Below are 27,904 nucleotides of genomic sequence, written 5' to 3' on the forward strand. Positions count from 1 at the left end.
CAGTGCTGGGGCTTGGGTCTGCTGACAGAGCGGGTGCCTGCTCCCATTCCTGCAAAATGGGCTTGCAGAGCGGGAACGCCAGCACTGGGCCCTGCCCCCAGGTCCGATCCGGGTGCTCTAGGGGCTCGTGCCAATGCCTGGGGCGGGGGGGAGGTCCGTGTGGCTGCTGCCCTTTTTGGGCTGTGGCCTGCATCTGCTGAGGTCAGGAGGGCCAGGTCCTGCCTTGGTCCCCGTGCGGATTGCTGGGGGAGGCTGGGGCTCCCTCCTCTGGAGTACCCCTCTCCAAGCTCTTCCAGGGGAGGGGTAAAGGAAGCTGCACTGCCAGGTTGCAGATTTTGCCTCAGGCAACTAAATTTATTAGCAAGAAAAAATTTTCGTCAGCCCAGTGCTGACCAACAAAGTACATCGTTAATAAAGGATAACAAATCTGTCACTTAATTCATAAAACATACCTCAAGCAGTTACAACTAAAAATAAAGTTGGATTTTTGTTTAATTTAAAAGCCTCAAAAATAACAAGCAATATGTTTTTAAACATGTAGTAGACACAATTGTCCATTATACAATATACACTGTACACAAGGAGGGCTGGGGCCGGCAGGGGTGGGATGAGGGGAGAGGGAAGAGGATCAGGAGGTGAAGGTGTTTTTATCTGAATCCAGATTCGAATTGAAATGCTGTGTCATTTAGAAAAGAGAATTGCTAGAGTGAGAAAAAAATCCGTATGCTCTTCATTGCCCCCCAAACCCTAAACTGAAGCAGGCGTGGGGGAGGTGAGTAACGAGGACGGGAGAAAGGGAGCAATTAAATAAAACTTTAAAGCACACACAATACACAGTGTTCATCATCTGAAGTAGAGTATAAGGCAACGTTCTCCATAGAAAAAGAGGGCATCGGTGGGTAGCTTGACTTTTTAAATAGAAAGTTGGAATGTGCTGGAGGAGAGCTGTGGCAGGGCTGGGCATGTGGAGTGGAGGCAGCCCCGTGAGCCTCTCCGGGGGAGGGGGAGTGCCAGTGGTGCCCTGGGTGCAGGGTCCCAGGGCATCCGAGGTGGTTGGCGGGGCTGGGGAGGGGTATGGGTGGAGAGAGAGAGAGAGAGACATGGCACAATGCGACTCCGGCAGTGTTGGGGGGAGAGGACTGGGGGGCTCACTTTGCTCCTCGACGGAGTGAAATTCATGTTTTTCCTTTGGAAATAAGGGTTCCCACTCGTCCTGGTTTAGAACGTCTCATTGGGCATGGCCAACGTCCACGGTCTGGGCAGGCCGGGAGCTCGAGGTGAGAGGGGAGGGCCAGGGCGGAGCCAAGGGGCTTGAGAGGGAGGCGAGTGTGGGGCAGCGGAGCCCCTTCCTGGGGGGACAGTTGCAGAACAGAAGGGAGGGGCCCAGGGCAGCCCGGGGACCTCCTTTCCACCAGGGGCCCAGGCAGGACGCAGATAAGGGACTGAATCCCGGCTAGATTGGCCTTACAAGTTCTTCGTGACCAGGTGGGTCTTGTAATGCTTGGTGAGATGGTCACTTCTCATGAAGCGCTTCTGACACTGGGCACACTCGAAACGTTTGTCCCCTGGGAAGACAAGATGCACGTCACTCAGAGCCCACATGCAGACGCGGTCCTAGCAGACAAGGGAGTGCGTGTGCGGTGTGAGGGGCACCCTGTAAAGCTGGCCTGGACACCCTATTCCACCCACCTCCTGCTTACGCAGCTGCTCCCTAGGGTCTACTCCCGCAAACCCTTTGATAGTTCTCATTTCTCTGTGCCTGAGTGACGTCACTTCCGCATCTCCTTTGACGTCACTTTCCGCATCACCCCTCCTCCGTTGCCTGAAGCTGCTGGTCCCTGCACCTAGGGAAGGCTGTCATCTGCTTCCTTCTGATCTCCATCCCTGTGACTAACCTCAGCTCCCTGTCTTCCCCTCCTAGGAAAGCCCCATTCCTTGCTGACCTGCCAGCTGCTGTTCTGAGTGTTGACTCTTTGGCCCCTACAGGGCGGGGGTGGGGGGTGTGCAGATCGCACCCCCCCATGGGCCAGGGGCTGTAGTTTTGGGTCGTGTGTCCCATCCCCATCCCCAGGACGGCAGTCCCAGGACAAGGGTCTGGGACTCTGGCTCTAGCAGTGGTTCTCAAAGTGTGTACTGGGGGCCGCCGGAGATACCGTCAGCGGTGTTTGGTGGGAGATGGACGAACATTTTTCTGTTTTATGGTCCTGTATTTATTTCCCAGTGCATTAAAACATATGACTATGGTATCAAGCCCGCGGGATCAAACACATGGCACTGGACACAGATGAGTAAAAATAGTGAAACAATACGCGGGAAATCATTTGGTAAATAACAGAGGAGAGGCAGTGTGGAAAGTGACCAGGAGTGTGGACCTGGGAACCAGAAGGCCTGGGTTGAACCTAGCTCCATCAGTTACTGGCTGGGTGACGCGGCCACCTCTCTAGGCCTCAGTAGAATGGGTTCAATCAAAGAGCCCTCCCCACAGAGTCATTCTGAGGGTTAAATGAGTTCATGGGTTATAAGCACCGTACAATGCTGGCCCTCTACATCAGGGCTTGTTAAGTAACTATGCGGTGAAGTCGGGGACGCTGGGGCAGGTAAATGGCCTCCGCTTGGGAAACACTGCCATGGAGGGCTGGTTTGAAAGAATTTCCTGAGTCATCCTGGCCCCCCCTGAGAAGAGTCTGCAGGTCGCGCCCAGTGGGGCAGCCCGTCGGCAAGGCCAGGAGCCGGGGTGCTGCTGAGGGCAGCGAGGGGGTGCGGCTGGCTCACCTGTGTGCGTGCGGGCGTGCCGCTGCAGCTCGTCACTCCTGGTGAACCTCTTCCCACAGAAGAACCAGTTGCAGACAAAGGGCCGTTCGCCGGTGTGCAGGCGCACGTGGGCCCGCAGCAAGGATGTCTTCCGGAAAGTCTTGCCACAGTCGGGGATATGGCACACGTGCTTCTTCTTGCCCTGCTCTCCAGACCTGGGAATTGGGTTGAGGGGAGGGGCCGGAGGGAGTGGGAAGCCGGGAAAGGGAGGAGGAAGAAGATGGAGCCAGGACAGGACGGAGAACAGATGCAGAGGTCAGGTTCAAGGGCATGGGAAGGGTAAGGAGGACAGCCCCTTTCCATCTGTGTCCCAGAGGAGGGCCAGGGGAACGGGGCACATGCCACACTGGTGGTCTGGACTACCCCTGCCCCCACGCTACCTCTTGTCCCCATCCTTGCAGTTGGGACACGTGCAGGCCATGCGGCGCCGCTTCTCCCCAGGCTGGGCCTCCCCGGCCAGGGCCTGCTCCATCTGCAGCTGGATCTGCGTGGGGCTCAGCCCGCTGATGGTCAGGTTGTTCCCGGAGACGTTCTGCACCGTCAGCTGCTGCTGCCCTGTGGGGTGGGGAGGGGGGTGTGGAGTTGAAGGTACAGAAGCCAGACACCCGATAAAGGGCATCGTGGGGGCAACTCCTATTTCTGTGAGGCTCTACTGTGCCACATACAGTTTTCAAGGCTTCAGATGTATTAACTTGCTTAACTTTCACAACTCTGTAAATCAGACACCATTATCCCTTGTTTACAGCTGAGGAACCTGAGGCTCAATAACTTCTCAAGGTCAGAGCTAATCATTGGTAGGACTTGGATCTGAACCCAGGCAGTTCATGTCAGTCGGTGTCCCGAGTCACTACCCTGCCTGGGTGACTTCAGTGCGGAAAGCTCCTGTCTTGGCTTGGCTTGGAGTGTTTCTTCGGAAACTCCTCCAAGCTCAGGCCCTCTTCAGACACCAACTCTGCTCCCAGGAAGGTCTCCAGGGACTTCTGGTACAAAGAGTGAGAAACCAGGACAAAATCAAGTCCTCTCTGACTTGCATAAGGCCATTCTCAAGCAGGGGGAGTGTGACTGACCTAACACTGGTGTCTTTCGGAGTGGAGGCATCCCATGACCCTAACCCAGACGCACAACGTGTAGTGCACACACTTACACAATGTGTAGGCAAACGTATTTGTAAGGATGGAGAGAGGAGATGTGGAGAGCTCCCACTACTTTGAAAAGCGCTCTTTGCTCAGTTAAAGAACACCCAGTTAAAGCGCAAGGAACCATTTTTGCTCTGTAGCTACAATGTTCCCTTGCTTATATGCAAGGCACTTTCGCACTGTAAATAATATCAAGTGTTAGCACTGAACCGAAGTGCAGAACAAGCCATTCCCACTGCCGAAGACTCCATCCTCTCCTTCTCACCTTAACTCAAGGCTGTCTCCTTCTAGAAGCCTTCTTTCAAGTTCCTTTACCTGGAACCTCCCCTGAACCTCTCTCTCGGGTCTGTACAAAACCAATCTGCATGGGCAGGTTAGCTGGAGAGCTTTCCTGAGTACATCTTACTTCCCCATTATACTCAAGACCTTCAGCTGTCAGGTGGGGCCAACCTGTGTCTTAAACAATCTCACTGGGGTCCTTACAGTTGTAAGGACCAAGCAGACATACTCTTAAACTAGAAGGGGCCAGGCAAATGATGGGCAGTGTCCTCGCTATGGTGACTGGGAACCCCAGGCTGGCCCAAAGTTCTCATGGGCAGGGCACACAAGCCAGCTGCCCACACCCTGGCTCAGGGGCCACCCCCTCACCGCCAGTGTTGGTGATGGTGACAGGCACACCCTGGACCTGGACCCCGTTGATGTTGATGGTCTGCATGGCCTGGGCCGCTGCTGCCAGCTGTGCTGCATTCAGGCTGATAATGCTCCCAGCGGGGGCGATCTTTGGCAGGGGGCGCTCTTTCCGGAGAATTGCGGCAGAATGCTTTTTGCTGGTCCCGCTCAGATGGGGAGCACGGGATGCCGGGCTGCTACAGGTGGTGGCAGAGGTGGCTGCAGCTGTTGTCGGGGTGCTGTCCTGGACAAGGACTGTCTGCACCTCACCGGAAGGCGTACGGATGTAGACCTGGAAGGGCGGGAGCAAAAGGGTCAGCGCCCCAGGACAGACTGGGCCTCCCACTCCTCCGGTACCTTTGAATGCAGTGTCACCCCACCCCAGCATCACCCAAGAGAGAAGTGGGGGAGCCTCTCGGTCCACCCAAGTCTCTTCTGACTGCCCAGACCTACATTCATGCTGCTGATGCCATCCCCGTACTGAGGTAGCAAATGCTGACTGTTGACTAGAAACCAAACATTGAATTTACTTAGCAGGGAAAGATACAATGCCAGCCCTCAGAATTAGAGAATTAGAAGGCAGTGAAATGGTAATGTCACAAAAGATGCACTGTGAATGACCACCAAATGAAAACAGCTCTTAGGAGGCACGATCAATGAGAAACAGTTGTCCTCCACCTCAGACTGGCAAAGATGGAAAAAGAAAATACAATGCTCACTGCTGGTGAGACAGCAGGGAAACAGGCACTCACTCTTCCATCAGGAGCAGGAGTATGAGGTGGTCTGGGCTCGCTGGAGGGAAATTTGGGAATGTGTCTCAAAAGGCGTCAAGATATGCATGTTAGAGCCTGAATGGGACGAAGAGGGCTTTTGTGTGGCATTGATGACAGCGGCCGGGCACGAGTGGGTTGAGGACATGTCCATGTGGGAGAGCTTAGATCCAGAAAGGAATATATTGAGGCCAAAGGAAGCAAGGTTTCTTACCGTCAGAGAAGAAGTATACAAATATGGAAAGGGAGAAACTAGAATGAAGTGTGTGGCACTAGACAGGTATTAGAGATATTGTGGAAACTCGTGGATTTCAATATTAAGAGAGAGCTATAAATGTGTGTATATGTAGGTGTACCTGTATGTGTCCACACCTATATCCACCCACCCAGGCCTTATGTGTGTACATGTATGTGCATGTGTATTTGTATTAGTTCTTGGCTGTGTCTGCTGAGAAGGGCTGGAAGCAGCAATACCCAAGGGGCAATGAGCTCGCCCAGCACTCGGGTCTTTGCTTCTAAATATCATGCTCCACTAAGAGGAACCAAGGCTCCTTGGAGAAAAGAGCTCATGCCAGGTCTGGGGGCAGAGAGAGTACAAGAAAAGCCTGGAACACCTGTGGTACTAGCAAGTAAGAAGGTCCTCAAGAAACAGGGGTAACCCGGGAAAAGGACACAAGAGCCAGCTTGAGGGGGCGCCCACTAGTGGGTCAAATGGGGATAACCTGAACATAAAAATCATAATACTATCGAATTACAACCCACAGAACAAAATGGAAACCTAACACTCCCTGTTCACCTAAATAAACAAATGGAGAAGAGAAAGACAGACTTAAACAACTGTCATCCCACTCTCCAAGAAGAACGGTCGATCCCAGGGCTGGGGCTAATAGATACAAGGAGTGAAGCCCTGACGCCTGCCACAACGGGGATGAACCTTGAAAACACTATTACTAAGTGAAAGAAGTCAGTTGCAGAAGATCACCTACTGTCAGATTCCGTTTAAATGAAATGTCCAGAATAGGCATATGCACAGAGACAAAAAAATGGATCCGTGGGTGCCAGGGGAGCTGGCGGGGGAAGGGGAAATGAGGAGGGACTACTAAAGGTACAGGGTCTCTTCTAGGGCGATGAAAATGTTCTCAAATTAGGCAGCAGGGATGGGTGTACAACTCTGTGAATATACTAAAACCCACTGAGTTGTACACTTTAAAAGGGTAAATTTCATAGCATGTGAGTATCTCAAAGCTGATTTAACGAACAATGACAAAAAAAGGTGGGAGTAGGCCGGGGGATACAGAGGCCAACTTTGAAGCCCTCCAAATGGCTGAAGCCAGAACAATGTGAGCAACAAAATAAATACCATGGTCCTGGATTATAACCCAAGGTATAAAATAAATACACATGAGCCCCTGCTGCTATAAATAAATGACTAAAAAAGTAAACTGAGCAAGGAAGAAAAAAACCTTCTCATGATAGAAGAATTCCAAGTAATATTACGTACTTTCTCTTTCAGGATGGAGAGTTCAATCCCCACCCCCGAAGACGGGACTTAGCAACGCCCTTCCGAAGAACAGAGAAAGGGAAAAGTACAACTTTCAACGAAGATCAACCTGGCAAACATGGCCTTAACCAGCGCTGAAGGTTAACATCAGGGACAGGGTGTCACCAGGACATTGTGGATAGCACATACCCCTCATATAACGTAGGAGGGCCGTTTCACCTCTGTAGCATACTTTCTGAAAGCCCATAACCCCGGAGTGGGGGAGAGTCTGTAGGATACTTGACCAATACATTGCACGACTGTCAAAATCATGGAAAACAAGGACCAAAAGCTATGACCTGAGGTAACTGGGGAGACATGCCCACTGAGTGCAATGTGATATGCGGACCAGGTCCTGGAACAGAAAGAGGACATAAATGGAAAAGCTGGTGACATCTAAATCAAGCATGGAGTAGGTTAACAGTCATGTGCCAATGTCAGCGTCTTCATTTTGACAAAGGTACCTGGTCACGTATGATTATTAACAATGGGGAAACCAAGAGAGAAGGGAAACACACGGTCTGCACTACCTTTGCACCCTTTCTGTAAATAGAAAGTTCTTCTAAAACGAAATATTAACTTTAAGAAAATCTCTATCATAAGAGAAGATACTAAAACAAGTGGGAAAAAGTCTGATGAGGAATGGGATATTCACATCATGTCAAAGTACCTCCCTACAAAACACTAGTTCATTACAAAGAAAAAAAGGTGCAGAAATCTGGTGAACATCACTTTGTCACCAGTACTGGGACAAACCGAAATCACGCACCCCTTTGGGTACAGTGAGAACGCAGTATCCTGTCTGCGATATTTCCGAAAAACTAAACAAGACAAACCAAAAAAACCACAACACACATGTCATGAGGAAACCTCATATAACCTAAACTGAGGAACATATTCCAAATAACTGGCCTGTGCCCATCAAGTGAAGATTGGGAAACGAAAGACACTGGCATGTTTCATTGCCAGTTTCCTAGATCTGATGGTTGTACTGTTGTCATGGAGAACGTCCTTGCATGTAATGATGAGACACGTTCTATAAAACATTTGCAAGTCACAGGGATTATGGTGGTAACTTACACTCAGATGATCCAGGAGCAAAGTTATTTGTTTAAAAAAAAAAAACAAAAAACCCTGCTGTGATTTCGATTGGGGTTATTTTTAATTCCTGGGTGGTCTGGGACTGTGTTTTTCAGTTAAAAGCAAAGAAACAAAAGTCCTGTTATCCCTTAATGAGCAGATCAATCTCATCGTGCCTTTATTGCATATCACTGCTATTTTCTATGTATCTGAAGTTTCTGTCACTAGAACATTTTTTGTTCATAGTATAGAGCAGGGGTCAGCAGACTTTTTCTATAAAGGGCAGGCAGTAAATACTTTAAACTCTGCGGGTCACGATGAGGTCTCTGCCTTGTAGTGCGAATGCAGTGCACACGGGCATTCCCACGTCTGCATGCCAGTTTTGCTTTATTTACAAAGCAGAAGCGTGGGCCAGGTCTGACCTCAGGCTATGGACTGCCCATCTCTGATACAGAATATAATGCCTTTCCAAAACGTGCATAGGCTTTGCCCCACTCTGAGGAATTTAGTTAGCTGTAAGATTATTAAAGATTTTTTATTTATTTATTTGACAGAGAGAAATCACAAGTAGATGAAGATGCAGGCAGAGAGAGAGAGAGAGGGAAGCAGACTCCCTGCTGAGCAGAGAGCCCGATATGGGGCTCGATCCCAGGACCCTGAGATCATGACCTGAGCCGAAGGCAGCGGCTTAACCCACTGAGCCACCCAGGTGCCCCAGCTGTAAGATTATTAACTGTAGTATCACTTGTGTGATATACAGCACTTCAGGATACTGGAAAGCTGTGGTATCTTTACAAAATAAGGTCGTAGGTAAAACTTTCTGTGTATGTATGATTATTTCCTTAGGAAGACCTGGGTTTAAGCCCTGCCTCCATCAATCTCAAGATGCGGGACCTCAGGGAAGGGAGGAGAGGTACCACCAAGGATATGCATGGAAGCCGCCATCACCTGAGTTCCTCATCTGTAAGGTAGGCCTGGTAATGGAACCTCATAGGAATTCTAGTAAGCAAATTAAACAATTTAAAGAAAATCACATGGCAATACCTAATATGCCAGGAGGGAGGAGGCATTCCAGGGCAGGCCTTAGATTTTCCTCCTCTGTGACTTCCTTGTCCACAGCTCAATCTCATTTCCACCCAGAAGAGGACACAACTCCCCACTGTCACTCACTGTGATGCTTCGGTTCTCTCTCCAAACAACTGGATTATAAATTCCTCAATGGCAGGAGCTATGTCCTTATATTTTAAAAGATCCTTAACAACCACCACCACCACCACTACCACCACCTTGTCCTCAACTTTAACTGTAGCGAGAAACAGTAAGTCAACGTAAAAAGTGGAAAAGAGCATGGGGGTTAAAGCCAGAAATTTGAGATGAATCCTGGCTTTTGTCATCCGTGCCCCATAAGCTCTTGGATACTTCCTGAGTTCCAGGTTCTTCATCCACAACATGGGCATTACCTCTGGCATTTACTAGCCATACACCAAGAATAAAACTGCCTCACAGAGCCAAATAGGTTCTAGCCCCCAATAAAAATACTCTTACTGAATTATTAACATCCCAGATGAATCTAGCGTTAAGTCTTCCTGTCATCAAGCTGGACTGTGTCTTCCTATTTTTTTCCTTGCCATTAACAATGACCACAATTTGTCTCCTTTGTTTTCTTGCTTTAAATCAAATTTACAGTTCTGCCTGAGATTTGTTTCATTCTTGCTACCGTTCTGAGTCTGTAGTTCTATCGTAAAAAGCAGATTTTATTATTAAAATGTATATATCTGCCCCCACCCACCCTCCAAAAAAGACGTCCCCCCAAAAAGAAAAAGCGGACTGTAATACAGGTGTATGGGGACGTCTCATCCGATTTCTAAGGATGAGCTGTCTAGAACCATCTGAACCGAAGAGACCCTGTATGTCGACGGAAATGGCCCCTCACCGCCCACCCCAGACATCACAGACTCCCAGCACTCAGGTCAACCCGGATGCATCCGCAACCTGTTCTGAGCAAGCCCAGGGGGAACAGAGTGTGAGCGGGAGGCAGGCGCAGAGGGTGCGTGTGGTACCTGAGTAGGCGTGGGCTCAGCCGCCTGGATCTGAAAGTTCTGGGAGGGCTTCTGGGGGACGGTGGGGAGGGTGGCAGATGCCGCCTGCACCACCCGCAGGGCCTGCTGGGGGATCTGCACCACCTGCTGCTGCTCCGCCTTGGGGGGCACCACCTGCACCTGCTGGACCACGGCTGGCTGGCCGCCCCCCGGGCTCTGAACAATGAGCAGGTTGTTTCCCGCCTGGATGATGTTGTCCGCGGTGGTCTCGATCAGCACCGTCTCCACCTGCTCGGCCACGGCCACGGGGGGCTGGGAGGCAGGGAGGCTCTTCTTCCTGGTTTTCTTGTTAGTCTTAGACAGTGGGGTGGGGGGGCTCTCCGTGAGGAGCTGAGTGGTGGCCCCGGAGTCGCTGGTGTTCACAAGGCTGTTGACGGGGAGGGTGAGCGTCACGTTGCCACCGCCACCCGTCAGCTTCACCACGTTGGCCCCACTCTGCACAGGGGTGGTGGTCATACTCGACTTCTGGACGGGGGCTGGCTTGATGGGGACGGGCTTGTGACTGGATGGTGAGGGGGTGATGATGGCTTGGCTGGTGCCAGGGATGATCTGGATCTGGTTGCTGAGACCGGGCTGGACCTGGATGGTCTGGGAGTTGCTCGCCTGTATCTGCGGGACCGCCTGGTACTGGATATTGGCACTCGATCGGGTCCCTTTGTTGATCACAGTGGGGTTCTGGATAGCGAACACCAGCTGCCCCCCAGGGTAGGACGCACTCAGTTGTGACCCCTGAATCTGGAGGATGTTTCCTTTGGAGGACAAGATTCCAAAGCTATTCTTGCCAGGACTGAGAGGGAGAGGGGCAGGTTTGATGGGGACGAGTTTCCGTGGCGTGGGCTGGGGGGGAGCAGGAGGCGTCACTGCAGCTTCCACAGCCGGAGGGCCGATTTTGCTACATGTTGCAGCCAGCAGGGCTAGAGGAGATGGCTGGGAATCCTGCGGGAGAACAAGCAGAGGAGAGATGAGCCATGAACCTGCTGCCCAGCCACCCCCTCTGCCCTTCACGGTCCTCTCCTCTCGGCAGGCTCTTCGCCGCCTCTTTGGCAGGCACAGTGCCGCCATCATTCCCTTCCCTGCTGGCTCCTCTTTCTCTGAGGGAGAGAGGGTAGGCAATGTCTTTCTCAGGAAGAACTCTCCAGAAGGCTCCGTGACAGGGTGAATAAACACCCTTACTTCCCACCAGCCTTGTGTTTCAGGGGGTCATGGAATTATCCTCAGCTCTCAGGCAGAGGTCCGTTGGCCCATCACAGGGGTTAAGGGGCCCCCAGTTCCTCAGCTGAGGAAGGACTGAACGGGGACAGAGGGAAAGAGGATGGGACAGGTCACGGGAAGAATAAACACTTTGGTAAAGTAGGGAGGGCTGCTCTTTCGAGGCAACCAAGACAGAGCCTCTGGAGTGTAGGGACACAGCCTCTATTTCCCTTTTATGGTCAGTGGGTCTGGTGGAAGGGACCTTGAGTTTAATGCTGCTTTGCCCCTTGACTCAGCTGTGCCACTTCTGGTAAGTGGCCCTGGCTTCTCAGTTCAGAAATAGGAGACAACCAAGCCTTCCCGGCTCAGGGTGTCTACAGCAAGCCAGGACAGTTTCCAGCTGTGGTCTGCTGTCACCTTCAGTGAGTGCCTCCAGGCTGATGCCACCCCCAGCCCTCAGCACCTGCTGCCCGCTCACCTGGGTGGTGGAGGCGGCGGGCTGCAGGTAGTCACTGGGACTGACAGCGGCAGTGGCAGCCATGCTGGTCTGTGGATCTGTTGGAAGAAAAAACGGACTAATGCACACGATGCACCCACGGAACCCAGGCCCATTGGCCTCACATCCCCTCTGTGCCTCTCTCTGCTGCTGCTTCTCTGAGAGGTTAACATTTCCTCACACCTCCCTACTCAGGGTGAGCAACCCTACATCTTGTTCAGTGGATGACCTCTGCCCTCCAATGACCTGTCCGAGCCGGGCTGTGCGGGCAGCTGGTCCCGTCCCCAGCCATCACGAAGCCTGGGAGAGCGCAAACATCCCAGACTTTGCCAAGACCAGCTTCAGTGACCTAATGGAGCTGACTCTGCGGGGTACTGCTGACTCTCTCTAGCTAGGCCGGAATCCTTATTTGGTAGGCAGCAACTCCGCTTAATCCTCTAGTTCTAACCCAAGCTTCCTGCTCACTCCTGCTCTAGCCAGAAGCCAAGCCAGCCTGGGAAAGAAGCGTCTCTCAGCCAGCATCCCTGACAAGGACACACGCCTGCTCCGTGGGGAAGTCTTAGGTACTATATGTTTGGCCTTCACCACAAAAGCCCTGCGGCCCAGGTAACGATCTTCAGCACATGGGTAACCACTTTAAGTGAATTTACGTAGGATAACAGGCACGGCCCCCAAAGTCTTCACCAAGACTGAATATAATGAGAAGAATGAAAATAGAGTAAATTCTATTTTTGTTAAATGTGTACATATTTCTAGATGTGAACATGGCAGGAAAAGTCTTTGAAAATGCTGAACTGCTAAAACCCATTATTTTGGGGGGGGGAGAATTTTGCTTGATTTAAAGAATTTTTTAGCCTGTTTTTTCTGGATTTTCTCATTTTCCCACCATCAATATACTTTTTTTTTTTTTTTAAATAAAGAATGTTGAGGAAGTATTGAAGGGAATCTCTACTCTGAACTTTAATCTGATATAAGAGAAACAGAAGTAAAATGGAATTCCTGAGAATTTGGGGGAAGAATCAATGCCATCTTGTAGCTCATCAATCATCAGGCAGTGAGACTTGCATCCGAAACCTTTGGAAGGTAGCTTTCGGGAAGTACAGAAAACAAGGTTATTATTTCAGAGAAATAAACTGTGTGAGAAGCCAACGGGCAGCTCTAGACAAAATCGTATAGGGAAGATCCTGAAATATGACAGACACTGATCCTTGGCAAATCCGAGAACGCATGAGCAAACAGCACACTACAATTCCTGGAGGAAACAGTGACGGTAAGGAATAAGTACAGGGCTGCCAAAGCGGAGTCAAGCTGTGTCTTGGGGTTTTGCGTAGGGGTTTCACATGGATGTCAAGGGGAAGGTACAGACTGTGGTCTTTATTTCAACAAAGCATCTAAATGAAATCTTCATAATATTCTTAAAAGAACATGAAGGGAAAAAACTGCAGGCAGGATGGTCTCATTTGGGGGCTAAGCCCAATGTGCCTCCCCCTAAAAGGGCTGACATCTGTGCATCTTGAGGGATCTACTGCTGCCAGGGTAGCCAGGGCGTCTCAGACTGCGGGGGGGCAACCCAGGGCGAGGGTCTGCAGCTTCTCCTTGGAGCCGCGTGCTTTTTCTGCCAGAATGTTTTCTTCTTGTTATCACCATGATGGGCATCTTTTAAAAACGAACATCCGCTGGGTGACTGCTCTTTACCAAGCTTTGCGTGTTTTGGGGCCGGGGTGTGTGTGTGTGTGTGTGTGTGTGTGTTTACAACTGTACTGGTGCCAAGTGGCACCACTGACTGCGTGGGCTAATTAAGACAACTTAATTCTGCATGTTTAACTCATGCTATATTTGTGCAAAGTGAGGGAAGATGGCTCTCAAGAAGCGTGGCAGGAGTGTGCCGCTTGGCACAGGACACTGCAGGGTAGGCGTGCGAGAAACTCAAGCAGCCTGAGTGTCAAGTCGGCAGCGCTGATGCTGACAACAGTGATCCGGATTCATTCAAATGTCATCTGCCCAGAATGGGGCTGTTGCTGGGACTTTTCCTGGCTTCTCTGGTAGTGCTTTAATTTTATAGGAGCTAGGTCAATGAGCTGATAAACAGATTTGCGTGCATAATTAAGTAAAGTTGCAGCATTATAATGGAAACGATCTAAGTTGACTCAAAAATAGTTTTCCTTTAGAGCCATGGCGTTCCAACCATTTAGACCACGAACCACAGTTACAAAAACAGTTTACGTGAGGACCCAGTGTGCGCACACCCACACACTTCCCTGTCCTGGGCTCACACGGTGAGTCTCCTGAAATACAATCTGGCCTTACTATGTGTGATGGGCTTGGGTATTTTTCTACTCTACTTTGTTTTCTTTAATGCTGGTAGTGACTCACTCAATTGGTTCTGTGCCCTAGAGAATGGAAAATGTGGCTTTAGAGTAGCCGATCCACTACCCAAGCTTGGAAAACCAGGCGAAGACCAAGCAAAGTTCAACTCGCAGATGTCACAGAACAGAGAAGGATGATAATAAGAACACTGGCTGTCGGTATGAGGGTTCAGAGAGATCTTTAAAAACTAGTAGGTGCAGTGCTTTGGAGCACAAAGCTGTAGACCTAAATGAGAGTTGGGGCCATGCCGTCATCTGTGGGGTGGCTGGGGCACCCCTCTCAGGCTGTGCCATCTACAGGACAGAGGGAACAGCACCCTCCTGGGATGCTGGCAGGCGTCAATAATTACAACAGAGGCAGCGAGCACACAGTGGTAATCACTAAATAGTGGTTTAAACTTTGAAGTTGAGTACATCCTGCACTTGGGGTAAAAAAAAAAAAACAAAAAACCTCGCATACATACAGGACGAAACAACAGAGCTTAATAGTGGTTCTGTGAAAAAGCCCCAGTGGGTTTGACTCAAAGCTAAACGCGAGACAAGAGAATCTAGATGTGGCTGCCAAAACTCTACTGCAATTTTGGGATTGCATTCCCAGAAAGTTCAATCATGGAGGAATAAAAAAATCGTCCTAGTGTGTTCTGCACATTTGGGTCACATCTGGAGTGTCAGGTTTCGTTCTGAGGGATATTTTGAAAGGGGCATTTTCAATTGGAGCTTGTTCAGAGGACAGCAGCAATGGTCTGCCAGGACTAGTGAGACCCACCAGGGCATTCATCCCATCCCTGGTTCAAAGACTTCGTGAAGGGTGGAGATGTCAAGAAGGCAGACTCTGAGGTGCCTGGCTGGCCCAGCAGATAGTGGGTGTGACTTCTGATCTCGGGGTTGTGAGTCTGAGCCCCATGTTGGATGCAGAGTCTGCTTTAAAAAGGCAGACTGCAGACTAACAGAAGGGAGAACTTTGAAAAAATGTCATCAGGTTGCCTTTTGAGGTCATGTTCTCCCTTTTCTGGTATCGTTTAGACAGAGGCAGGATGTATGTCTCTGCTGGAGATGGGAGGTCTAGATAGGGTGGGAAGCAGAGTTAGATGATCTTTAAGATTATTTTTTAATTCTCAGACCATGTTGCTGTTAAAAGCACAAGCTGAGTTAGTTGCGGCCAAGTCTGGGAAGGGAAGCCAGGGGCTCTCCCAGGAGGCGCCCCTGGACTCAGGTTCCCTTAGCTAAAATGGGGGACTGACCCTCCCGCTAAGGATACGGGCACAGAGCAGGGTGCCATGAAATGAAAACAGGCCTCGTGGTTCTTACTCAACTCCCTTTCCCATCTTCCTCTCTCCCCCTATAGGCGTCCTTACCCTGGATTCAAAACAGTTTGGAGATGGGGCTGGGATCAGAGCAATTCTTCAGTTAGGAAGTTACAGCATAATTTACTGAAGCAAGCAGACAGAACTGCTGGGGCTGACATTGTACCTTTTCAGTTTGGTTTCATTTTCCTCCCCAGCCGGCTCCTGAAATAACCCTCTAGCTCTCAAACCAATGTTTGTAAGTATCTCTCCGAGTGTCCCTCTGAGCTTTGCGGCCCCTGGGCTGTGGCTTGGGCAACCAAAGCAGAAACGGATCTCCCTGTCATTGCAGAATTATATCCGGGGATTAACCATGAAAGGGAAAAAAGCAGCATTTCCAGTTGGGTGTTTGAAAATGAAAAGTGGTTCAGGAGGAGCGTAGATACGTAACTGCAAGACTGTGATCAAAGGCACTTTGAACCTCATTAATTTGGAACTTTGTATTTAAACGTGTAATTTGGACATAAATTGTGCTTAAATTTGTCTTCGTACTATTCACAGTGAGGCTAACTAGTGTATGAAAACTGCAAAGGGACCCCTGGGCATCATCACGCAATTGTTTTATGCCTCTTCTACCATTTTAACCGTTACCATATTTGCTTTTACCAGTTTACATCCGGTCCCTGAAACCTACATTTAGCAACACGGTAAGTGGGATTTACTGAGTATTCTTGAAAGAAAAGCTGCACTCCTTTCAAAGCTCAGTCGTTTGGACTTTTCATTAATTCAGAGTGGCTAAAACTTTCCCAACAATCCCTTGGCTGGTGAAGATTTACCGTGATTTATTACACAAGCAAGAGTAGCTCTCTTTGGCTCCAAGGAAACTTCCAGGGGCATCAAGCAGATGCGGGTTTGGGGGTGGGGTCTAGGGTCTGATGGCACCACCCACCTTTCCTCCCCCCATACTGGAAGCCACTTTCGTTCCAATACCAGCAGAAAAGGCATCCTCTCCGCCGCCCCAAGCCTGTGGCTTTTTGTGGACAGATCATCCATCTCCACCACCATCCCCTCCAGCTACAGCCTGTTCTTCCCCTCCCTCCCGGGCCAACTTGGTGGAGAAGCTGCCAGCATTTTACCGCTGCCCTCCTTCCTCACTTGCTCATTTCCCAGAGCAGCGGCTCCTGCCGACCTGGCTCCTGCCCAGGTCACCAAGACCCAACAGACCCTCTTTACCAGTTCTTGACCCTTTGACTATTTCCTCCTCAAAATTCCCACAGTCTTCTCCTACACAGTCTTCTCCTACCTCTCCGGCCTCCTCTTCCCCTTGTGGGCTCGTCTTCCTTCTGCCATCCTTCAATACTGCTGTTCCTCAACACCCCTCCTTCTCACCCAATACCCGTTCCACGAGTGACCATGCCCACTCACAAGGCTTCAGGTACCATCCAGACTGACGACTCCCGGGTCTGTGTGTGGCCCCAGTCTCCCGAGTGGCAATCAGGGACATCCAGCCCTCTGAGGGCTTCCCGCTTAGATGCCACAGGACTGCCCCCACTGGGCCGCCACCTTGGCCCATTCTCTCCCGTGCTTTCTCATCCCCAGCCTCCACAGGCCTCTTCCAGATCCTTGCAGTTGGCATTTCTACGGCTGTCCTTTCCTTTAACTAACACCTACCCACCCTTCGGGTCTCAGGCTGGTTTGTTCCCAGCGAAATTTTTTGAATTTTTGGAAAGCCCACTCGGAGGCACTTGGTCATTTACTCAGACTCCTGAGGGGAGGTTAAGCCCTCTGATAACCCCCACCCTTTAAATAATCACGGGTTTAAAGTCTATCCACATTCACAGGAGGGTGCTCGGGGTGGGCCCGGCCAGTTTCCCGGCACTGCTGCATGGGTGCCCAGCACGCGACCCAGTGGCCGTTCAGCGCCGGCAGGTTGGATGAGCCTTTGGTTCAACCAGCCTCTCTCTGGTATTTCTAATCACAAGGAAACCTGAACGTCATCCTCACCGCCAGTGACTCATCAAGTCCCCATGACTCTACCTCCTAAATATAAACCTCTTTCCAATCCACTCACAGCTCTCCATCCCCTTCGCCATGACCCTGGCACTAACCACCTTCTGCTCGGCCTGGAATACGGCCCAACGCCTTCAATATGGGTTCCCAGGCTCAGGCCTTGCCCACTGTAATCCAGCTTCCACTAGCAGTGTCAGAAGGAATCTTTAAAATGCAAATCCCATCCAGCCACTCCCCTGATTATACCCTTCAATAGCTTCCAGAAGATCTTATGATAAGCTTCTAAAGCCAAAACAATCTGCCCTTCCCCCCTCTACCTCTCCTTTATCTTGTGCTCTTCCAACTCTCCCCACAGGCACGTCAGTGTTTTCTATCTCTGGAACTGTAACATGCCCTCTCTCACTGGGAGCCCAAGTCTGCGCTCTCTCATTTACCTGGCCATTTGCGGTCCTTAGAGCTTGGTTTATAACTCAGGTAAAACCCTTCCTGACCTCCTCCCTCCCAGCCCCCAAGTCTGGGTCAGGTGCCCCTGTTCTATGCCAGTGTTTAGGCCGCACAGCCCCCTTCACAGCCCCAGTCACAGAGCCGGGAGTGGTATCTGTCCTACAGATCTTCCCCTGGGCCGGCTGGGAGCACCAGTAACAGGAAGAGGCCTCAGGCAGGATGCTGAAGCCCTGGCCATCAGACTGGGGGCCAGTCCAGTGGCCTTTCACTTGGGAGCACTACTCCTGAGAGGCAGGGAATGAGAGAAGGGGTCCTAAGGAATACCACAATAGGCTTTAGGAAGCTCTCTTCCCTCTGGAGAGAACTCCAGTCAAACGCCATACCCAGACCTCAGGGGTACTGCCCCCCCCCTTTTTTTTCCTTTGCCTCATGGGTTCCTACCATGGCTTTCTTGGCCATGCGCTATGGTATTTCCCCTGGAGGAATTTCACTCTGCACAAACAGCCCTTCTGCTGGCTATTTTGGTCAGCTCAGCTGGGCCGGAAGCCAACAGAAGAGTTTCTGAGCCCAGTCTCTCCCAGTTGCCTGGCCTGGAAGAATTCAGAGCCGGTAAGGGAAAAGCAAGCCGAGGCTGGTTTAAGAGAACAAAGTTGGAGCTCCAAAGGCGTTTCTAAATGAGCTAAGAGAACTGGCCTCCTGGAGGGAGCAGCGCTGGTAGTTAAAGACTCGAAAGTGCTGAGAAGCAAGTCTCCAGCATAATAACCACACAGAAGAGCTCAGTAAGGGTAAAAGGAACTTCACTGACTTCCAATTCCAGAGGACAGCTGTGAGTGGCCGCTTGCTAATGCCTCAGGCCAGAGGAGGAAGGTGGAAAAGATCTTGTCACCACCCAGACACCTCAGGAGCTGTAGTGTCTTCCCTGTGCTCAACTTTGACCCCAGCCTCAGTCCAGGACCCTTATGGGGGCCCACAATTTCGTTAAGAAGCTAAAATTCCCTACATCAGCTAAGTTCCATTATTTCTCTCCTTTGCAAGCAAAACCCCTTGCCAGTTACCCATAATTGCTGTCCCGAATTCTTCTCCTGCCACTCCTGGAACTGCTCCAGGTTTCGCCACATAAACGGCTCATGCGACCAGTGGCCTCACGCTGCGAAGTCTAACAGTTAATTCTTGGGCCTCATTCTATGTGTTGAACGGACTGCGGACCCTTCTTTTTGAAACACTTTCTTCACTTGGCTTCTAGGACACACTTGCCAGGTTGGCCTCTCTAGCCATTTCTTCAAAGATTCCTTTGCTGGGTCCTCCTCTCCTCAAATTCTAATTGGTTGCGTGGCCCCAGGGTGCCGTCTCAGCGTTTACTTTTCTTCTGTCTACACCTGTTTCCTAGGTGATTTCAACTAGCTTCACAGCTTAAAAAAAAACCAACAATACACAGGTTCTATACAGTGATGACTTCCAAATTTGTACCTGCAGACTTGTAAATCCAACTGCCTACTGACATCTCCCCGTGGATATGTTAACAAGCATCTCAAATCTAACTAGCCCCTGATACCGTCCTAATTCCGTGTCTCCTTCAAACCTCCCCACGCAGCGGCTGGAATTCCGTCCTTCCAGCGGTTTGGTGCTAAAAACCCTGAAAGTCATCCCTGCCCCTTCTTTTTTTCCCCACACACTACAACTGACAGTCAGCAGACCCTTTTGGTTCTACCTTCAAAATATATTCAGAATCTGACTGCTCTCGCCACCACCTCTTGTTATCACCCAGATTCAGGTCTTTGCATCATGTCTCCCCTGGTTAAGGGCAAAACCCTCCCAGCTAGGCTTCTGACCTTGTTCCCATCAGCCTATTCTCAACATGCAACCAGAATGAGACCCATCCACACGTCATGGTATTCTTCTGCTCAGAGCTCCCTCAACAGCATCCCCTCTTCCATTCAAAGTAAGAACCGAAGTCCCCACCATGACACATAATGGCCCTACATGACCTGTCTCTTGTCACCCCTCTGACCTATCCCGTCACTCCCCTTCACTGCTTCAGCCACGCTTTCCTCCCTGTGGTTTCCCAACATGCCAGGTTTGGCCCCTTCTCAGGGCCTTTGCACTTGCTATTCTCCTTCACCCTCTGCCGCCTACCCCAGACTGAGCATGGCTGACTCTCTCCCTTCTGTCCGCTTTTACTCAGGTGTCACCTCCTCACTGAAACTTCCCCTGACCACCCTATGTAAATCGCTCCCTTTCACAGTCTTCTGTCCTTTGTTCTTAGCACCTCCCATCATCTCACACCGAGCAGTTACTTACTTCGTGGCTCACTGAGATGTCGGCTTCCCAAAGCCAGGGATTTCCCTTTGCTTTACCCACTGATGTGTCCCTCCACCCGGCACACAGTCGGTGCTTAGTATATTCTTTTGGAATGGATTAATGAATGAAACCTCGAGGCTGCAGAGTGGGACAGCCTCAGTGGAGTTTAAGAACCACAGGAGAAAACCCACAGATGAGCGTGTCCTGGCACAAGGCTGGGATCCACCTGGCAGCTCAGCGCAGCTGACGCAGGCCCAGATGAAACTCTCCAGCTGCCAGTCACCTCACAAGGGGACAAGTGCCTGTGTGCAGACAAGCACCGGCCAGTCCTGCTCCTGGACAAATATCTCCAAGCCCACACCTTCTCACCACACACCAGGCACTACATTTCAATGATTCTTTCGATTAAAATACACGGCCGGGGCGGGGGTGGGGGGGTTCTTTTCCGAATGAGTTCAGATAATGAGAGCACCTGCTCTATGAAATCCTCTCCTCCAAACGTGACTTGTCATTTGCTGGTTTGCATCCTGCCTGGGTCATACCCAGTGGTCCTAGAAGGGGCTCTGGAGAAGTGAGTGTGGGGACCCAGGGCAGTGAGGTCAGTGGTGGAAAGTCCACTCTGACAGAGCAGCCCCAGGAAATGGTACAAAGAATACTGACCTCACAACTGTCTTGGGGAAGGGGAAAAAAAAGAAAGCAAGATACAGTTTTTTCCCACTAGAAGTGCATTCTGTACAAACACATTTTCTCTGCTTTAGCACATTTATTTGAGTCACTCCTGAATTCATCCCGGGCGCGGACTGGTTCTGAGTTGAGTGCTGACTTCATTTCCCTGGGAAAGAGAGGGCCGCCTTACCATTTACTGTTCTGAAGGCTCAGAAAGGTTTCAGTCTGTGTTCAGGCCAATCTGAGAAGACTTCGGTTAGACACGGACCAGGGGCAAAAATATTCCCCTTCCAATCCCATGGCCCTGCCTGCTGTCTGAGAAGCCGCTTTGTGATTCCACCAAGCCTCAGAGGAGAAGTAACAAATACCCCGAAGAGGACATTTGGCAGGGTGCAGGCCAGTGCCTGCTGCTAGCTCCTGGGCTGCATCCACCCTAGGGCTGAGATGAAAGAGGCCACCTAACAGCCTAAAGCGTGGCATAACAACAAACCGGTATCTCAGAGCCCTCAGAATCAAAACACCAGTCATCCAAGCTACACCAAGGCACTGCGATGCAGTGAGGCTCCTGACCAGGTAGAGTACGCGATTCTGAGGCTGAAATAAACTGCAGCGAAGGGAATGAGGTGTCCAGAGGAAGCATTCAACCCCGGGGGGGGGGGGGTGCTGCGCGCAGGCTCTTCCCATGACACAAACAGCCGTGACATCTCAGCACTACTCGGAGCGGTTCATGGGCGCAGACTGAGCGACCTCTAAACTGGGCACTCAGCCTCTTCCCTCTCTCTTGCTCCTGAGCAGAGCTCGTCTCTCCAGAGCCTGCCAGCCCGGAGCCCAGCCCTGATAAGCAGCACAGTAATCCCCCTGTGTCCGTGGTGGCCTGGGAGCGCTCAGAAAGAGCACTCCCTACACACGTGGTTGACGCCGTGGCTTCCCACCAGCAGCAAGTGCAGGCTGCCTTGCTCCTGGGTTCTCTTTCCAGCATCCCGTGAGGCAACAGAAAAATCAGTTTTCCACTCTGGAATCCTGCCAACTAGAACAAATCTACCAGTACACCTAGAGGCATCTCTTCTAGGGCGATCTCTAATCCCTTCCCTACTTAGGCTGACAATGCCTTTGAGTTGGTAATGTTGCATGTTTTTACCTTCTTAATTCATAGCAAAAAACAACCAAAAACATCAACAAATGCATTCCATCATGAGGTCCATTTCTCAGTCCAGCTTGTATTAATTTGGTCCAGCATGTAGGTCCACTTTTCCTAGCTTAGAACTTACTAGAAGTTCCCTAATCCAGTTAAGTGACCCAAAGGAACAGATGTATCACCCAATAAACTCCTAAGAAAGTACTGGAGTTTCTCCAAATAGATTTCACTTCAAGCCTTCAGCCCTCAAGGTTTCAGCGGGACCACATGTAACGATTTAAACTCAGAAGTGATCATGTCTCTACACTTTCTAATATTCTATATGTGCTTTAAAGCAGTGTTTCTCTGTATCTTTCATTCTGTGGCCACTGCCCATCCCCTCCAAAATAATTACATTTTTCAATCCTTGGAAGCAAGGCTTCCAATACGTGTGTAAACAGAGAATAGAGGGAGCGAAGATTAGTCAATAAAGGAACATGCTACATGTCCATCATAGAAATGGGGTGACAAAGTCTAGAAGATTACTAAACTCAAGCCAACACCAGGCTCTACTGATTGGCAGCAACAAGTTTAGAATGTCTTCCTAAGGGCCCTGGATGGGCAATACTTGCTTAAAGCAGACTCGAATTATCACATGCCTATAGCAAAGGACGGTTCAGGCGAAAGGGAATCTCCAGCTTCTCCAGAGGGCTGCTACTAATCAACAGAAGGAGGAAGTTGAGGCCAAGATATCCAAATGAACCACCCTATCTGCTGTTTATGCCCTGAAGCTCCTTGACCCAGATAATTTGCCAAAATCTTTTCACAGCTTCCTCTCTCCTCTGACAGGCCTCCAAAGGCCGAAACTAATAGAAAAACCAACCAACCAACCAACCAACCAAGCAACCTGGCCAGTCCCATGTGCTGTCAACACTGATGCAAACTCTTCCTCCAGGGACCAGTTCTCCCTACTGGGCAGTCAGCTGAGGATCTGATTATGAACTAACTCCACTTAGGTCTCCTTGGCAAAGACTGTGTTTTTAGCTCAGGGGGGTCATAAATTTATGTCAGACCAGCTTTTTTTTTTTTTTTTTTTCCTTGTTGCTGCTTTCAAATAAAGAGGTTAAGCCTCTGTACAACCAAGTGGAAGAACCAGAATTAGAAAACTTACCAATCGCCCCAGCCAATGACAATCCATTTCCAACAGGTACTAATGCCTGTTAGAAGCCACTGGAACATTGACATCATCAGCCCAACTGCTAGGTTGCCTGACAGATTCACCCCCTTCATCACACACAAGAATTTAAAACAAAATAAGACACTGCAGTTATATCCATTATTGCAGACAACACGTATCTTTGTGTTATTAATCAAAATGACTTCTACAGTGTGGACTCTACCACTATTCCTCTAACAGCCTCTCTGTGAACTGACCAACACCCTAAACTTTGTAGCCCTAAAAATCTTACCCAAAACACCAACTCAACACCTAGTCCTTCATTATGATACTGAATGCCTTCTGGGTTAGAGCATGCAAGTTTTAGATAGTGCATGCTAGTGTACCTTGAAACACTCATCACTTGTAAATCATCCCTTAAAATCAGTGTAATGCGGAACCATGAGCCAATTCATTGCTTAAAGCAGATCTCTAGCTCCTCCCTCCTTTTCTCTAGGAATCAACAAGTGAACAAGAAGTAAATTCAAGAAAAACAAACTTTGGGAGAATGTGCACTGAGAAAAGCCAGAGGGAGTCCCTCTAGACCAAGTTAATTGAGAAACAAACATGAGGATATACTGGAATAAAAAACAAGGAATGCACTGAAGACAGGCTTCTCAATTGCCCAGAAAAGACAACAGTTCTTTTTGAACTAATTAGAAAGCCACTGGGAACATAAGCCAAGAAGCAGGATAGGAGGCTGAAAACCATTAAGTCAGCAATGGGGATGGAGGTAGGGTGGAGGAAGAAAGTAAGTATCTGTTTTATTTTATTTCTCTTGTCATCCCTTAGGTTTGCACCTGGATTTTGGAAATCAGCAGTACCCCCCAACGGAGCATCAGCTAACAGGCTGGGAACTCTTTGTCAACAAGTTCTTAAACGGCCCACAATTAGGCTAAGAGCTTGCATGATTCTTGCTGGTGCTCAAAGACCCAAGTAAAAACATTAAACGGCGGTTTCTGCCCACTCCGCAATCTAAGGCGAGAAGTCATCCGTCCTAGGGGGTGCTCTCGTGTCCTGACACCATTTCTCCATTGGTGCATCGGGAACCAGGTTGGGTTCTATGCCCAGGAGTGCCCATGTGGTTGGCGCCATCTGCATTTCAAGCATTTCCTTGCCTCTCTCTGCACTCGGAAGGGCCCTAATCGCTGGGGGGAACCCGGAGTCAGAGTGCAGAAGGGTCCCCCCAACACACCGCAAGGACTACGAGCGTCCGCCACCTCCTCGGGGCGGACCCAGGCTACGTCCACCGGCCGGGCAGCACTGAGGCGGGTCGGCAACCGGGCGGAGGGGATGCCAGGCCTGCCCGGTTGCCCGCACCTCTCGCCGGCCCCCGGAAGCGCCACCCTCCCGCCCAGCGGGCTCCGAGGGGGCGGGGAGTCGAACGCCCCCTTCCGGGTGCCTCCGCCCGGCTGGCCAGCCCCGCTCCTCCTCCGGGCGGGAATCCTCCCTCCCCCGCCCCTCCCGGAGCCGGGCCCCGGCGCCAGGCCCGGCCCCAGGGGGGAACCCCCAGCCCCGGCTCCCCGTCCCTGCGGCCTCTGCCCGTCTTCCCGACCCTTGGGGGCCGGGAAGACCCCGCCGGCAGCGGCCAGGACCCACCGCTCATTACGACATCTTCCTCCCTGGCCTCCGCCGCCTCCGCCGCCACCGAGAGCCTGACACCGCCCGCCCAGCACCCGCCAATCCCGGAGCCCGCCACCGCCCGAGCGACGGCAGCCTTCGCCAATAAGAATTCAGTACATTGGGGACCGACAGCACCAATAACCAATCAAAGAGGGGCGTCTAGAGCGACGTTGGTTTAGCCAATCGACCCGTGAAATGTCACTGATGGACGGTAGAAGGCACTAACCGGAAACCTACTGAAAAGTGAACGACATGTTCGCCAGCCAATTGGCGGGAGGCAAAGTCCCGCCCACCAGGTGGTTGATGGACAGCAACAGGAAGCTAGATGAGGAGGGGCTTAGCCGAGGAGTGGTTTTGTATTGGTCGTGGTTGACCTTCCACCCACCTCGAACCCAAAAGATGAGTGATAGATCTCCCCTAAAGCCAATCAGAAGTCCTTAGGGTGAGGCCCAGAAATGCCCTATAAATAGTACATACGCTATAGCTCAGTTCAGTGTCCCCCTTGGTATGGCAGGGGCCTGCTGCGCTTCGGCCGCTCAAGCCCCGTACCTGGTGAGTGGAAAGCCACCAGTCCTTTATTTAGTCCCTCGCCTTTCAGCGCCTCGGCGGAGGGAACTGAACCCCAGGCGACGTTGTGCGGACCGGCATCGGAGTCCAGTAATAGCCGGAGTTGGTGCTACGTGACACTTCTGAGACGAGGGATTATTTCGCCGTCCCGGTTATCCTCACCTGATCCTGCAGCGACCCGTCCCCCACAACGGGCTGTCCCCCCAAATCTCCTAAAGCTTTTAGAAGGGAGATCCCCGGGGCTGCCTCTGACCATCCGATTCTGTGCGCCTGGGGCAGGAATCTGCGCTGGGACCAGCGCCTCGGGTGGACTGAATTGGTCCCATTCCACTTTAACGCCCTTGAACGAGGTGCTGTGTGAGTACACGCAGCGCTCGGACGGCGCTGCCGGGCATCATCTGGAAGGAATGCACTCAGGCTTCAGACCAGACTGGGTTCGAAATTGACACCTGCCGGAGGGGCAGGGTGCTGAAACTCCCCGCGCCTTCCGTCCTCATCCGTACAGTGAGGCTCATCGCACCTACACCTCAGAGCAACGGCTTCTCTCTCTCTCTCTCAAATCATAAGCCACAGCGAGAAATACATTTGAATCCTGATACAGTACACTTACACTTCTGCGAGAATGTATAACAAAGTTTCCGCAAACAATACTAAACCTTCCTACCAGTGGTACGCTGATATTTTCTATCCTGTTACTCTTCCTTCCTCCCTCCCTCCCTTTCTGCCTGCCCGCTTTTTCTTGATCATGACCAGCAGTTTGAAAAACGCTGTCTTAAAGGGTTGGAGTGATAGAATATAGAGCCAATGCCCTGTACATCGGGCTTGGTGAATAAATGCTAATATTCTCTTCCAGTCTACTCCTCCCAGCCTTAGCCTTTGAAAAACAAGGCTCTAGAAGCTATCACTCCTCTACTTAAAATCCTTCATTGGCTCTCCTATGCCTTTGTTTTTTAAAGAGTTTTATTCATTTATTGAGAGAGAGGCAGAGATACTGAGAGAGAGAGAGCACAAGCAGAGAGGAGAGGGAGAAGCAGACACCCTGCTGAGCAGGGAGCCATCCCTGGGGCTCAATCCTGAACCCTAGAATCATGACCTGAGCGGAATGCAGATGCTTAACCGACTGAGCCACCCAGGCGCCCCTCCCTATGCCTTTCTGGATAAAAAGCCCAAACTCCTTTCTGGGAGGCAAACTAAATCTTTTCACACTCATTTTTGGATCTTTCCTCCCCCTCCCTATTACTCCCTTTCTACAGATCCTATCCTTTTGCCTCAAGAGAAATTCCACATTTCTTCAACACTTCTTCTCTTTCCCTTCCTACTTTATCTTTCCTTTTCCTGGTAAACTCCTATGCATCCTTGAAGACCCTGCTCAAAGTCTGAGCACCTAACTCCTGCTGAGCCATAGCAGAGGGCTTCACTCGCTAACCCTGTACTTCCGCCTTCACTTCTGACTTCCCTGCTGCACTGTGCGCTGCAGTGGGTTTGAAGCCTGTATAGGAGGACTGGCAGGAAATGTATGTGGAGTTAAACAATGAATATTTGCATACAATTACATCTACCTAGGACTTGTTTATGTAGACCATACAGTATGTTCCCATGTCATTTTTCAAGTTAAGATTGCTTCACTGTCAGGCCAAGGACTCCACCCCCGTTCAGTGACTCAGCTATGTTAGGGTGCAGGGAGTTTGGGGGGGGGTGTGAGGTTGAATATCCTGCTGGGCCACTGCCAAACCTTTTGTGGGACGAAAGCTGGGGCAGCTGTGCTTCTCACCCCAGAGGCCCCATCATGAAGACAGCAGAAGTGGGTGGGGGGAGGGTGCAAAAACAGGAGAACTTGGCAGCCGTTTGGAGTTACTTGAATTGTTCTTCCCTTTTAAAGACCGCCATTGCCTTGTGTTCTTTCTTTCTAGGCTCTCTTCCTCCTTTCTTACCAGAGGCACAGCTGAGGAAGGGGGCACTTTCTAAGGACAGAAACCCCCTTTTACTTTTGTCAGGATCGTCAAGAGTCTTTGAGCCTCACTTACAACCCTCTAAAACCACCATACATCTTCTCTTCCCACGGGTCGCTGCTTTGAAGATGGCGCCCGTCCTCATGAGCGGAAGGAGGTCTGGCAGGCAGCCTCCAATGTCCACTTTCTCCCTAGCTGCACTTCCAACTCACTTGAGAGCTAGTCATAAATTCTGAAGTCCAGGACCCATTCCAGATGGAGAAAATCAGAATCTCCAGGGGGTGAAACCCCAGTGACCATATGGAGTAGTTAGTTCCTCAGGTGACTCCAGTAGGCAACCAATGTCTCCGCAGCCCAAAGCCATCTTTCCACTGTGGGCGCCCAAGTGAAAAATTATGAACAGTCTCACCTCCCCCCTCCTTCACCTCTCTGTCCTCCCCTACCCCAGCGAACTGAATTTCTCCCCTGCGCCCCCTACCTGCCTTGGTCTTCAGGGAGCCAGGGCTCACAGGGGGGTTCCGGCTGTGTCTCACCCGCCATGGGCCTGGGGGCAGGTTCTCTCTCTCTGTCTTGGAT

At 50.8% G+C, this 27,904-nt stretch overlaps 1 protein-coding gene and 1 long non-coding RNA gene across 10 annotated transcripts in view; one reads left to right on the plus strand and one right to left on the minus strand.

Moving 5' to 3' along the window:
• Nucleotides 1-25,725, plus strand: part of LOC116577135 — a 32,157-nt gene extending 6,432 nt beyond the window's left edge. For 4 of the 8 annotated variants that reach the window (XR_004280408.1, XR_004280403.1, XR_004280411.1 and 1 more), the window contains 5 exons: nt 6,900-7,386; nt 8,853-8,974; nt 12,269-12,398; nt 13,961-16,148; nt 23,982-25,725. This is a non-coding gene — a long non-coding RNA (uncharacterized LOC116577135). The remainder of the gene's footprint in view (nt 1-6,899; nt 7,387-8,852; nt 8,975-12,268; nt 12,399-13,960; nt 16,149-23,981) is intronic. The other 4 variants (XR_004280409.1, XR_004280405.1, XR_004280407.1 and 1 more) reach the window with 4 other exon arrangements.
• SP2 (Sp2 transcription factor) lies at nt 327-27,904 on the minus strand. 2 transcript variants are annotated; one of them, XM_032319952.1, is made up of 7 exons: nt 27,807-27,904; nt 11,775-11,851; nt 10,067-11,041; nt 4,596-4,908; nt 3,192-3,366; nt 2,773-2,966; nt 327-1,565 (listed from the first exon to the last, which is right to left on the minus strand). In XM_032319952.1, exons 2-7 carry the CDS (start codon nt 11,835-11,837, stop codon nt 1,465-1,467), a joined length of 1,821 nt encoding a protein of 606 aa, XP_032175843.1. In that variant the 5' UTR covers nt 11,838-11,851; nt 27,807-27,904; the 3' UTR covers nt 327-1,464. The 2 variants fall into 2 exon arrangements, with proteins under 2 accessions (XP_032175843.1, XP_032175842.1); XM_032319951.1 differs by lacking the exon at nt 27,807-27,904 and adding an exon at nt 24,789-24,868.

Source organism: Mustela erminea, chromosome 18, assembly GCF_009829155.1.
Source record: "Mustela erminea isolate mMusErm1 chromosome 18, mMusErm1.Pri, whole genome shotgun sequence".
Classification (NCBI taxonomy): Eukaryota; Metazoa; Chordata; class Mammalia; order Carnivora; family Mustelidae; genus Mustela; species Mustela erminea.

Bases quoted from the DNA above. Each gene is read 5' to 3' on its own strand.
- SP2 (XM_032319951.1), bottom strand. The intron at 2,967-3,191 runs GTAGCGTGGGGG...CCCAATTCCCAG, and splicing joins TGCAAGGATGGGGACAAGAG to GTCTGGAGAGCAGGGCAAGA. The intron at 1,566-2,772 runs GTGAGCCAGCCG...TTGTCTTCCCAG, and splicing joins GCACGCCCGCACGCACACAG to GGGACAAACGTTTCGAGTGT.